A 13,581-nucleotide genomic window follows, 5' to 3' on the forward strand; every position below is an offset into this window, starting at 1 on the left:
TGAAGATTAGAGGGATTTGTGTCTAATGAGGAGGTATAATGAATTGAACTGGAAAGGGGAGGGGGCAGCGAGAGAGAAGAAATTTATGGCACAGCTTGACTATAAGAAGAGATTGGTTGGTAGGAAACATCCTGAGGCATGAAGGACTCATCAATTTGATAATGGTGGGAACTGTGCTGGGCAAAAAGTGCAGAGGAGACCAAGGTATGATTATAGTATGCAGGTCAGATGGCTGTAGGTTGTAGTAGTTATTAAGAGATAAAAAGGCTTATACAGGATAGACTAGTGTGGAGAGCTGCATCAAAGACTGCAATAAAAACAACATTGTGGTAGCACGGATTATTTAGACAAGCTTTCTTAGGTTTACTAAATTACTATAAACTACTAAGAAGTGTAGAATAAATTTGAATTTGTAAGTTATTCCTGCTCATTTGTGTTTTATCTGTTGGTGTTTCTAACCAAGATTATATGCAATATTCCCTTTGTATTCTTTTTAGATTTGCAGATGAAGCCGTATCGAACAGATGAGTTTGTACACAAGTTGTTCTACGAGACAAGCCGTTTCTCAGCACTCAACAACCAGTGGGTGGTGAAGGCACGCATTAACAATAGCCAGCGTGATCCAACTCAGAGCTCCGAAAGGGATATGACATATCAGGTAATGTGGGACTGCATCTTCAGGTCGCAGGTTTGCAATGCCAGGTAAGTTAATTTTCCCTTCATTCCCAGCGTTGTTGCTGCACGTCATCTGCGTTGTGATGGGGGGAGGGGGGTCGTGCCTAATTCCTTTTAATCGTGTAACCAGCGTCGATATCAGTGGAGGCCGGTGTGTACCGGTATTCACTTTTTATCAACTTGCAGAACTGTGCTCACAATTCCTTTCCAGGCTTCAGTTCCTCTTATTCGTGACATCGTAGCCTGGCTTGGGAACTGCTGGATAGTGTAAATTGTGCAAACAATTGCAAGCTTCATGTAATAGACATTCCATAAGAAGATCATTTTCTCTGTTTAAAGAAGATTGATGGAAGAAATAGATAATTAACAGATGGAAAAGGTGGAAATGTGAGAAGAGAAGATGGTAGTGGGAGTTGAAGACGAGCTCACTCTGGAGAAAGTCCACTTATCTCTTGGGTGGCCTCAGGTACTTACAGATTCTAGGTATGTATTCGAGTAGATTCTCTGAGGATACAATAACTCGAAAGTGTTGCCGCTAACTGGAAGAAAAACTTAAATTAATTTAAAATCTTTGATAATTTTGAGCATTAGTAACGTTATAAACTTTTATATTACAGTGCATGGATTTTTCTAATAGATGTATATAGCATAAAAGAAGCAGGGAGCTCCAAACTAGACCTCATAGCAAATCTATTGGTTATTAAATTTTCAAAAAGTTATTTGCAAACTACTGAAATTGGGGCCAAAATTGGCTAACGTGCACTGCAGTTAATATGCACATAGCATAGAAACTGTAATTATTCAGTTAAAACGAGTGATGATAAACCGCATGTTGACCAGTGAAGATAATTCTCCTGCTGTTATGTTGTGTTCTGAAAAATGAAGTTATTCATGGAGAAAGATTCAAAAGTTCTTTAAAACAACTGTTATTAAATAAGTTTGGAGATCCCTGTTCTTTGCTTAATATCATGACGAGAGCTCCACAGAAGTTTCACAGAGACAAAGTTTCATTCCATTTTTTGATCTCTGTTTACAGTTGTTTGGTTTGTCCACACCGGAGAAGTAGGTATCATATCTATTCAATATATATCTTTACTCTTACAATTTTTGATAAGATAAATTATTGTAATTTTTATAGGTGGGTTGACTCTTCCGTTTATTTTACTTTAGTAATATCTTTTTACGAGAAAGTTATTTGCTACTGCTGATGGATGTTTTGTATTCAACTGCAGCTGATCCTGAAAACCAAGACAGCATGTCCTCTGACCACCCACTTTTTAATATTGCGAGGTCCTTTTGGTGACATGAAAGTGAGTCCCAAGATTCACAAATTCGAGTTTACTGATCAGGAAAATGAAAGTCCGTACGTTCAACTTCCATTGCCAGACACTGCAGAATGCAACCGTTTACTGGCTGCGAAGGCTATCAACTTCAGGTAAACGCATTCAGTATTGTTCACATTAGTAGCTGTATGTAAAATGGGAAGCTAGATGGATCAGTAATGACAGTCATGCCTGAACAAACTTAATCAACAGGGCTATGATTTTTTCCTAAGTTGTGCCCTGAAATGACCATCTGACCTACTCTATTCCCTACACAACATAGAATGGATCTCCCCCCGCCCCCCCATTCCATTCCCTGTCCCTCCGTAATGCAAAAAACAAGAAAACTGATTAATTAAAAATATGTCTGGAGTATGCAGTCAGACCCTATGCTCCTCTGAGTTAGTTTACTTGTCTTTTGATTCTTGTCCCTTTACTACCTACACCACTTCTGTTAGTAGTAATCCATAGTCTGTCAAAGGGAGAACTGCCTGGGAAATGCCTCATTTTATAAACGCAACTACTGCTAAATCTTTCATATTGCTGTGGAAATGAACAAGTTGGTAAAAAGAGTGAATGGGCATCTTTATATAACACATTGCCTGACAAAAAACAGTGAAGCACCCAGAGGGGGAGGAAATGAAATTAAACTTCAGGGGTTGAAGGTATGTGATGTTATTTGAGCGATAATAAAATCAAGTCAAATTTACAAGCAACTTAGCAGTATGAGCCGACAAATCACTGTGCCATGTGCTGTTGGTGGCCTAGATGCATGTAACAATTTGGGTGGCAAGGGTGATGAAGCTGTTGTATCCACTCTTTCAGCAAGTTGACCCACATGTTTCGTAACTGCCTGACATCTGGGGATACCAACACTGGGACAGAGTCCTCTATCCATTCCTGTTCAGCCATTTTGCACTTTCTGTAAATCTAATTTTTTATTCCTTTTTCACCGATTCATTTGATGCATTTTTATATTTTATCCTGTCATCATTCAGGTTCAATAATATGAGTTATCCAGCAATTTCTCCAAGGCCTTGTCTTTTTATCTTTGTGATCTTCTCTTGCCTTCACTATTTTCTCTCTCAAAGCTAGTCATTTGTCTTCTGTTGTATTCCTTTCCCCTGTTTCAGCCCAACATTGCCTTATGCCTCCCTCAAACCCTAAACAAACTCTGATTCCTTTAACTTCCATGTCCCATGTCCTTAATTTCCTACCCTTCTGAAATTCCTTCAGTTTGAATCTGCATTTCGTAACTAATCAATTATGGTCACAGTCTACATCTGCCTTGTTGACATCCGAGCTGATCCCACACTTTCTGTTGGGGGCAGATCTGTACCTAAACATAACACAGACAGTTCAGAGAGACATGTAGCAGGTGTGGACGAGCATTGTCCTGTTGAAAAATGGCACCAAGTACTGCCACATGAGAATGCGGGATGTCCATGACATACTGCTGTGTCATCACTACCAGCAGTGCCCTGAAGTCATTGCCTCCTACACCATTATGCCAGGAATAATGTCACTGTGCCTCTCCAAAACATTGAAAGAATTGAACCTTTCCCCATGTTGCTGCCATATGGGCTGTGGTAGTGCAGAACTATGATTCCTTTACACATTGGATGGGAATTCCCTAGCCTGGTTGCTGTTAGTTTCTCTCCAAGTACAATGGAATGACATGGAATGTTCCAGGGAGTGCATTACTTGTTTTGGGATAGCAGGCACAGATATGCTTGGTTTACATTATGATCATCTTCCTTTCTGGTGATCAGATGCAGTCAAATGGAACCTTGATGATGCTGTCTGGCATCGGTCCACTGTCACACCTGAATGTCACACAACACTGGATATTGCACAATTTGACCAGCCAGCCAAATTAAGACCCACAATGAGGCACTTTCAAACTCTGTCAGTTTTTTATAATGCTGTCTTGCACGAGTACTAAACATCTCCATGCCCTTCATAGTGATCACTCAAACACCTGTCACTGTTCACACCTTATACATCCTATGAGGCCTGGTAACAAAACTTTTACAAAGTTACATTGACTGACATCTGACCATGTCTTCTCGATGCTTCACTTTTTTTGTCATGCAGTGTATATACAGGCAATACACAGTACCCACATCAAGAGTATGCTTTGCACGATAGAGCTTGTGTGTAATCTCGGAGCCATTTTGACAGATGGGCTGTCTGGATTCTTCTGATACCAGTTACTGAGAACTTCACAGATGGGAACATGCTGTACACCATTTGTTTGGTTCTTTCCACCCAGCCAGCAATATTCAAGTCTTCCCCCCCTTGTCTTTCCATTAATTTTGCTTTTATTAAAAGAAAATTCGTCTGAGATAAGTAATGATTTGAGACTTGTAGCTGACCAGATCTTGACTTCAGGAGGCAAAATGTGTTGTACTGTCAGTAATAGTTCCATCCTCAGGGGGCAGAGGGGGACAGGTTGAAGGTGGTTAAAAGGGAAGGCCAGTTCACTCAGCCCAGGACGATGGGACCCACCTGTAGTGAGGATGAATTCTTTTCTACACTAATTCTCAGTATAGGTGGGTCCGTCTTACCCTGGGTCTGAGTGATTAGTCGTGCCCTTGCAGCCTTCCTCAGCCTGTCACTCTCTTCTCACTTACATTTACATCTACATCCATACTCCACAAGCCCAAACCTCTATCGGTTCTCCCTTCTATTCCAGCCTCGTATTGTTTGTGGAAAGAAGGATTGTCGGTATCCCTCTGTGTGGGCTCTAATCTCTCTGATTTTATCCTCATGGTCTCTTCGCGAGATATACGTAGGAGGGAGCAATATACTGCTTGAGTCCTCGGTGAAGGTATGTTCTCGAAACTTCAACAAAAGCCCGTACCGAGCTACTGAGCGTCTCTCCTGCAGAATCGTCCACTGGAGTTTATCTATCATCTCCGTAACACTTTTGCGATTACTAAATGATCCTGTAATGAAGTGCGGTGCTCTCTGTTGGATCTTCTCTATCTCTTCCATCAACCCTATCTGGTATGGATCCCACACTACTGAGCAGTATTCAAGCAGTGGGCGAACAAGCGTACTGTAACCTACCTCCTTTGTTTTTGGATTGAATTTCCTTAGAATTCTTCCAATGAATCTCAGTCTGGCATCTGCTTTACCGACGATCAACTTTATATGATCATCACATTTTAAATCACTCCTAATGCGTACTCCCAGATAATTTATGGAATTAACTGCTTCCAGTAGCTGACCTGCTATATTGTAGCTAAATGATAAGGGATCTTTCTTTCTATGTATTCACAGCACATTACGCTTGTCTACATTGAGATTCAATTGCCATTCCCTGCACCATCTGTCAATTCGCTGCAGATCCTCCTGCATTTCAGTACAATTTTCCATTGTTACAACCTCTCGATATACCACAGCATCATCCGCAAAAAGCCTCAGTGAGCTTCTGATGTCATCCACAAGGTCATTTATGTATATTGTGAATAGCAACAGTCCTACGACACTCCCCTGTGGCACACCTGAAATCACTCTTACTTCGGAAGACTTCTCTCTATTGAGAATGACATGCTGCGTTCTGTTATCTAGGAACTCTTCAATCCAAGGAACTATTAGCACCAAAAGCTAGGAGCTAGGTACTGTCAATTTTACCTTTGTGTGTGTGTGTGTGTGTGTGTGTGTGTGTGTGTGTGTGTGTGTGTGTGTGTGTGCCGTCTATATATTTCACTTCCTGAGGCAAGTACCGTATTCCCCACCCCCCCCCCCCTCCCCCCACCATCTTAAAACGTTATTTTAGGTCTTTAGTTTCATCAGAGGTACCAGTACAGCGTATCAGTGCATACCCTCACAAATCAACCACTACAAGGATTTAAAAAATCGGTAAATCTCCATCGACCTTGGTGGAGAGGGGGGGGGGGGGGTTTTCTGGTGGTTTTCCTATATCCTAGCAGCATGGTGATAGTCTGGGTCAATTAGACAAATGAAGTCTCTGTGCAAAAGTGTGACATTGATGCATCCATTTTGAGATTCAGTTGTTTTCTTCTGGTTATGTAATCAATTATTATCTGCAAAGTAGTTATAAAATTTTATTGTAATCAAATAGGAAACTTACAAGATAATCATTTTTCGACATAGTGTCCTTGTGTTTCAACGCACTTGGTCCCTTGTTTTACAAGCTTCCTGATGCCCTCATAAAAAAAGGTTCTCTGTTGAACTGTGAGCCAGGAATGCTCTTATTCTTTCACTACATCATCCAAGGCAAATCGATGGCCCCTTAATGCCTGTTTGATTGGGCCAAACAAGTGATACTGTATTTACTCGAATTTAAGCCGCACCTGAAAAATAAGACTCTAAATCAAGGAAAAAAAAATTTCCCGAATCTAAGCCACACCTGAAATTTGAGACTCGAAATTCGAGGGGAGAGAAAAGTTTCAGGCCGCACCTCCAAATCCAAACAAAGTTGGTCCATTGTAATATGAGACACGACTTAGGTCGAATGAATGATGATACAGCTACAGTAGTTTGGTTCAAGTCGTAAGCTTAGCAGTTAAGCTTTACCAGGTAGCAATTGCTATGCGTCAGGCGCTCCATCCGTATTGATACGGGTACCCTTCCTTTTTCACGTGCTTCGTCTGGTTTGAATTGATTGTTTATTTTTCTTTGATCTGATATGCGCCGTTCTCTTTGTTATAGGTGTTTACGTCACTCTAAGCTGAAAATGCATTACTGTACTGTGTCATGCACTGTTTGTCGCATTCTGATAACGAGTGTTTACGGCCTGTCGCTGCTCGTGGCATGGCTTGCTTTTGTGCACACTACAGCCGCTTTTAATTAAGAGAGAGAGAGAGAGAGAGAGAGAGAGAGAGAGAGAGAGAGAGAGAGAGGAATCGTCTCATTAGCGAAACAATGGCAAGAGATTGCTGGTTGTTGTTACCTACACTGCTGCTTTCTTTGATAATGATCAATAAGAACCAAATAATATACTGCATATGATAGAAATTCTGAACGAGAGTTTAACGAAAATTTTTCTCCGTTTGAAAATCTTTGCAGATGCTTCTTTAGTACACAACATTAGGCACAGAAATTAGAGCCATCTTAGATTTAAAAATCTAGTCAATTGCCGTGCTTCATTTCTCACTTTCACTGTTAGGCATAAGAATAATACGAATATAAACATGATATTCTTCCGCGTTTGCTGTTGTCTCACTCTAGTTTTGTAGTTTATTAGGCAGACAGGATTTAAATGAGATAGCAGCAAACACGAAACAATACATGGCAAAATGTTTATATTCGTATTATTCTTATGGTGAATACTGCATGTGATTCACAGTTCATAAAAGTTCCTATTAGCAACCATCTCTTCTCACAGATAGGAAAAAATTCAGAACGTAGAGTTGGCCATATTGACAAACATCCCAAACAGTCTTGCCAGTCAGATTTTCGTAGTACATTGAAATGCTGCTACATTCGAAGATCAACAATACGGAATTTGTGTTTACTTCGTTGGATAATGTATGAAAATGCAGTGGTCGAAACTCAGGGCAGAGATAAAAAGCTCATCTTCCACCTTTAATTTTTTTACTGACGCAGAGGTTTTGGCGCCAGTATTTATCTTTGTGTCTGCAAAGCATGCCTGTGTAGTGCTACATATATTCGATGGCAGAAGTTAGTTGTGGCGGCACCTACCAACATTTTTCAGAACTTCTGCTTACTTTGCACTCAATTCTAAGCTTCAGGCGGTTTTTTGGATTACAAAAAACCGGAAGAAAGTGCGGCTTAGATTCGAGTAAATATGGTAGTCAGAAAGGGCAAGATCAGGACTATATGGAGAATGGTCCAGTACTTCAAATTTGAGTTTCTGGAGCATTTCAGCAGTGAGGGCAGCAGTATGTGGACGGGCATTGTCGTGCAACAACACAACATGTTTTGATAGCAGTCCTCGGCGTTGCCTTCAAATTGTAGGCTTTAGCCTGGCAGTAAGCATCTCACTGAAACTTACACTTTTTATTGTTGTGCCCCTTTCCCCATAATGTTCCAGTTCTGGGCATTGCGCATCCCAAAAAACTGTAAGCATCAGTTTTCCTGCAGACGGTTGGGTCTTAAACTTTTTCTTGCACAGTGAATTTGGATGTTTCCATTTAGTACTCTGCTTTACTCTCCAACTCGTAATGATGGAGCCATGTTTCATCACCAGTAATCATGCTGTCTGAGAGGTTGTCCCCTTCATTACCATAGCGATCCAAATGCTTTTTTGCAGATGTCCAAGTGCATTTGTTTATGCAACTGTGTGAGTTGTTTTGGGACCCATCTTGCACACACTTTATGAAATCCAAGTCTGTTGTGGATGATTTTGTAGGCAGAAGAATAACGAATTTGCAGATGATGTGCCACTTTGTCATTAGTTAATTGTCTATCTTAGAAAATCATTTCACTTGAACACTCAATGCTTTCTTCATTTGTGATGGTAAATGGACATCCGGCTCCTTTATCATGCATAACACTTGAGCGACCATTTCAGAATTTTTCATTCCATTCGTAGACACTCCACTGTGGCAAAACACTGTTCCCATGAGGTACCGAAAGTCTTCGATGAATTTCAGCTCCTGATACGCCTCTGACCAGAAAAGACGGATCACTGGACTTCGCTCTTCTTTGGTGCAAATAGACAGCAGAGCAGCCATGATTAACAGCACGGCAGCGATAATGAAACTAACCTAGCAGCTTGAAAGTTGCAAATATATAACAACAAATAAACAAAGCATGCGTCATCAACGTAAAACAACAGTACTACCAAAATAAACAAAAATATAACTAAATTGCGGTTAATAATTGACTTAACCTCGTACATTACCTTAGTGTGTCATATTGTGTTGAAGTGATTTAGTTTTTAAAAATGCCATGTTGTCATAACACACTTTTTTTCCACAGGTTGATCATGTTTGTGATGTCGAAGTAGCAGTTACTGGACACAGACTGCTGTTGAAGAACTTGTAGGTGGTTTCAGCACACCTGTGCTTCAGATGTTGCTTTTCATTCCTGTAGTTTATTGTTTGTTGTGAACTAGTTAGCTTGGTTGTATATTTCATATTAACATCTATAGTGTCTGTTGTTAGTGACTCTTAATCAAGAATTACTCAAAGTTTTTGAAGAAATAAAAAATTATAGCAATATTCTTTTGCTAATTATCTACTTAGTTACTGTGATTGTAGTGATGTGAAACTAAGAACTTTTTTTAAATAATTTTAAATGTATTTCAAGGATATATGCTAAAGAATTCTTTGCAGCTTTTCTTAATATCAGTTTATTTTACTGAGTATTTTTACAAGGAATATTCCATTAAGTGTTTCCTTCTGAATTCCTATACATGTGATCTGATTTATTTATTGTGATGCAGGATGAATATAACCAAAGTCACTATTTTTTTCTTTTGTGTGTGATAAATTCTAATTTTATGTTATGTATTTACTTGTTGTTAATGATTGTTTATAATTGTGGCACAGGCATATATTAATAATGTAACATACAATTGATGTAATGACACTGTGAATTTCTACAGTCTACTGAAAAAAATTACTGTTGTAAACATAAGATCCTTGTACATGCATCTACTTTGCTTGTCATTCATTATGACTATCCAGTTTTTTTACATCACACACAGTTCTTGAGGAAACCTAATAATTTATTTTCTCACTGTGCAGTATTAAAAATTAGAAAGTGAGACACAACAAAAAGTATAGAAATATTGTAATTGCCCAAACTACTTTACAAATTATTGGATACATTGAATGTAGTTACATTTAACTGTAGTGTAAAGGTTTATTTAATTCCTTATGTCCATGCCTACTATTGTTTATTTGGTTATGTTGCTGCAGAGTACATCCTCAAAAACTGTTTCCACTTTCACATGAAAATTCAAACAGTTGTCCAATTCACAGTTACACAGCTTACTAAATTGGGAGATCAGCCGCGTAGCTTGAGTGTAACATTTTCAACGTTATCATTAGCCAGTACAGCTGACAAGACCACACAACAGCAAGTAATTATTATTTGAGAAGTAATAATGTTCTGATTAATAATTTGTAAGAGGTAGTTTGTTAATAAAGAACTGTCACACTTGACATCTGGTGGCAAGTAAATACTTTGCACCATATGAAAGTTTACAGAAAACACATTTAAATATGGTTTTTTTTAAAGCAGTGACTGAGAGTTCCTTATAATTTTTAAGATTTCAGAAGTTGAAATTGTTGAGAAGCCAATAACATAATGTTTAATCAGTTATCAGGCTGCAAAGTGAAGAAACTCATTTGACACGGCAAAGGGTCTGAGTTATAATGCATAATCTGTTAACAATATTAAAATATTTTGTTTGTGCTCACTTATCAAAAAATTTTCATAATGTCGTAGCTTAATTTCTTGATTTAACAATGCCTGATTCCAATTCTCTCATGCTGCTTCAACCTCCATTAATACTTTCCTGTAGTACTTAGTGTCGGGTTGGAAGAAAGTAATACATTTGAAAGTGAGTTATTCTGCCAGTAGTTTGAACATTTCTATACATTCATGTATGTTTCACCTGAGCCTGGTGAGGTGTAAATGTAGTTTCTAAAACTGTGCAATTTTATGTTTAAACAAAGTAATTATTGCATAGTTTTTATATGTTACTTTTTGTCACAGATGAGTCATAAGTATATTAGTCTAAACTAAATATGTTATTTCCTTAATCAAACCATGAAATTTTCTCCTGGTTGCATTATTGTCAGAAACATTGCCAATAACAAAGAAATGTAATGTTGACTAATAACATCAGACATCCAAAGTACAGTAAAACCCTGCTTTTACACTTTTCAAGGGACTTGAAAAAACCGGCATAAACTGTGGGAAAATGTGAAATGTGGGAAATGATTTTTTTTAAGTTTTACTGGTTGTGTATGGGGGCCCACTTTCCATTTTTGTAGTTTTGTATGATATATGTAGATAATAGACAAAAAATACTCATCAGGGAATGTTTATTTTTATTAATGGTTATCTTAATTTAGTGCTATGTTTAGCAGGTGACGTGACATTCACAGACACTTTAGCACAACAAATTGCATTAAAATTAACACAAACCACGCAGCTACCCTGTTGATTTACGTGTTTGCAAAGTTAAAGCAATGCAGTTGGCAGTTTTAGTATTTATACTTTATGCCTATGAAAAGTGCATGTCAAGTGTATACTGCATTAAAGATCTCTCTAAACTGCATCATTTTTAGTGTAACTTTCCTGCGAAAGTGATGTCAGCAGATGTATATAGTGCCGGCCATTTGTCTTGCTGTTTTTGATTTTGTATACATAGTTGCGTGAAATATCGTAAAGTGCGTTAAATATGGCACTACACTACAGATTAATCTGTCACTGCAGCCTTTATTTCACACTCACTGACTTAGTCAGCTCCCAGCCAAACTGACACTTTCAAATCAACGTAGACACCAGGGTTATAATAGAGATCAATCTGTATCCACAGCCAAAATTACAGGGAAGGAAACTATACTACATCTAAGCATTTTAATCACACATTTACAAAACATTAATATGCCATTTATATTTATTATACTGACATTTAATTTGGTTGGTCTATAAATGCGACATTAACAAATGGGTACAGTAGTTACTACTTTTTGGCAAAAAAATGCAAAATTGTGGTTTGTTTTAGTTTTGTCTGATGAATTTTTTCAATGTGGTTTTCACAATGGAAAACTTGGTCATTAACATTTGCAGCTGAAGTATATTTTTTAATTGTTTCCACTGCTGCATTAACAACTGCAAATGAGGGAACCTCGTTGTCCTCATTACTATCACTGTTGCTTTCTGAGTTTTCTTGTATGTGAAAGTCAATAACGTCGTCAAAAGAAACACTTTCCACAGTGACAATGTGACAGTCAACGTGTAAGAAATCGTGAACCGGATGCTTGAAGCTGCAGCTTTTCCCATGATGAAGCAAGCAGTTTTTCACCATTGTCACTAATACTCACGTCTGGTGCATCAGATCTATTTCTGTCATCAGCTTCAATGAATCCCACTTTTCGGAAGCAATTGGAGATGGTTGCCGCTGTAACTTCTGTCCATGCCATCACAATATAACGCAAAGCATCTAAAATTGACACTCTAAAGGAGGCTGAGTCTTTCCCAACTTCCATCAAACTTGATTCCTTCAGCACAATCGCCTTCCTATAGTCCGTTTTGAAGGCATGGATGATACCCAGATCCAAAGGCTGTAATTTGCTTGTGCAGTTTGGTGGCAGAAGCACTGATTGCACATTACGTAGCCTTATTTTCCTGGGATGCACATGGGAACAATCCACTAACAGGAGAATTTTTCTGTTGTGAGTACCCATTTTTGCACCAAGACAATGTAATTGTTTCTCAAATAATTCTGATGTCATCCTCGCTTTTTTGTTGGCACTGTAGTTCGTTGGTAGCATTTTTACATTTTTAAAACACCATGTTTTTTTTTAGATTTGCCAGTCACAAATGGTTTAATTTTTTCGGAACCATCCGCATTCATGCCTAACATTACTGTCAGACGAACTTTGCTGTGTTTGTACCTCCATGGCAGTTTTTGCCTTTAAAGACAAGCATTTTATTTGGCAATACACTGTAAAAGAGACCTGTTTTGTCAATATTGAAGATATCCTTCGGTTTATACTGTTTCAAAAGTTCTTGCCACTCTGCCATTCTGTAACAGATTTTATGTCCACACTGTTTTCTTCGCTACTTACAGTTTTGTACACTACATTGTACCGCTTCTTGAATCTATCGGTCCACCCGTTTGATGCTGTGAAGTCCTTGATCCCAAGCACACTGGCGACTTTCAGCACCTTTTTGCACATCATCACACCATTTATTGGAATATTCGACGCACATGCTGCCCGAAACCAGTTCTTCGTAATATCTTCCAGTTCTGTGTATTTTGAATAGCTAGCATATTTCATTTTTTTTTAATTTGGCCCACTGTTGCTTACACTTTGAAAAATAGTCTCTGTTTTTCACGATAGTGTTCAATGTCGATACCGGTATTCCTAAACTCTCCACTAATGCAACACGTGTTCCCCAGTCAGCATCAACTCTTTCCATAATTTTAACTTCTTCTTCCATAGAAAGGGTTTTCCTGTCTCTTTTAGCAGTACCGGCATTTTCCATCCTAAACTGTGGCAGAAAACAACTATGTGAAAGAAAAAACTAACCACAGACTTCAATCACTTCACACAAGGTCATGAACACACAAACAAAGTAACAAATGCTAACTCTTTGCATGGCAGTTGTCGAGAGTAGCTGTGTCGCCTGAAATTGACTCACTTTGGTTGTAGGAACAGGCTTATCGTGTTTCCAGCCTTAGAGAGCAAACAACACTGTCCAATGTGTATACATACCATAAAAGAAACTACCATATATTAGCAAGTTACAAATACTGGAAAATGGCTATCTTCTGTATGTGATCATGATCACAGGGTGAAGTTAACGCCAAAACGATGGGGATACAGTAAAGTAAGGGTAATACTTATTGTAGCACACAGTACCGACAGATAAAGTTGGTTTCGACTCTAATCAAATGAAC

General features: G+C 38.5%; 2 protein-coding genes across 2 annotated transcripts in view; one reads left to right on the top strand and one right to left on the bottom strand.

The window, feature by feature from the left end:
• Positions 1-10,164, top strand: part of LOC124797998 (cysteine and histidine-rich protein 1 homolog) — a 53,016-nt gene extending 42,852 nt beyond the window's left edge. The window contains exons 4-6 of the mRNA XM_047261187.1: positions 498-658; positions 1,908-2,110; positions 8,916-10,164. Of these exons, the coding sequence (XP_047117143.1) occupies positions 498-658; positions 1,908-2,110; positions 8,916-8,943 (392 nt within the window). The 3' untranslated portion in view covers positions 8,944-10,164. The remainder of the gene's footprint in view (positions 1-497; positions 659-1,907; positions 2,111-8,915) is intronic.
• Positions 10,165-11,905: 1,741 nt separating this feature from the next.
• Positions 11,906-12,448, bottom strand: LOC124798886 (tigger transposable element-derived protein 6-like). Its single transcript, XM_047262418.1, has one exon. It carries the CDS (start codon positions 12,446-12,448, stop codon positions 11,906-11,908), a length of 543 nt encoding a protein of 180 aa, XP_047118374.1.
• Positions 12,449-13,581: the final 1,133 nt, after the last annotated feature.

The sequence above is a fragment of the Schistocerca piceifrons genome, chromosome 5, assembly GCF_021461385.2.
Source record: "Schistocerca piceifrons isolate TAMUIC-IGC-003096 chromosome 5, iqSchPice1.1, whole genome shotgun sequence".
Taxonomy (NCBI): domain Eukaryota; kingdom Metazoa; phylum Arthropoda; class Insecta; order Orthoptera; family Acrididae; genus Schistocerca; species Schistocerca piceifrons.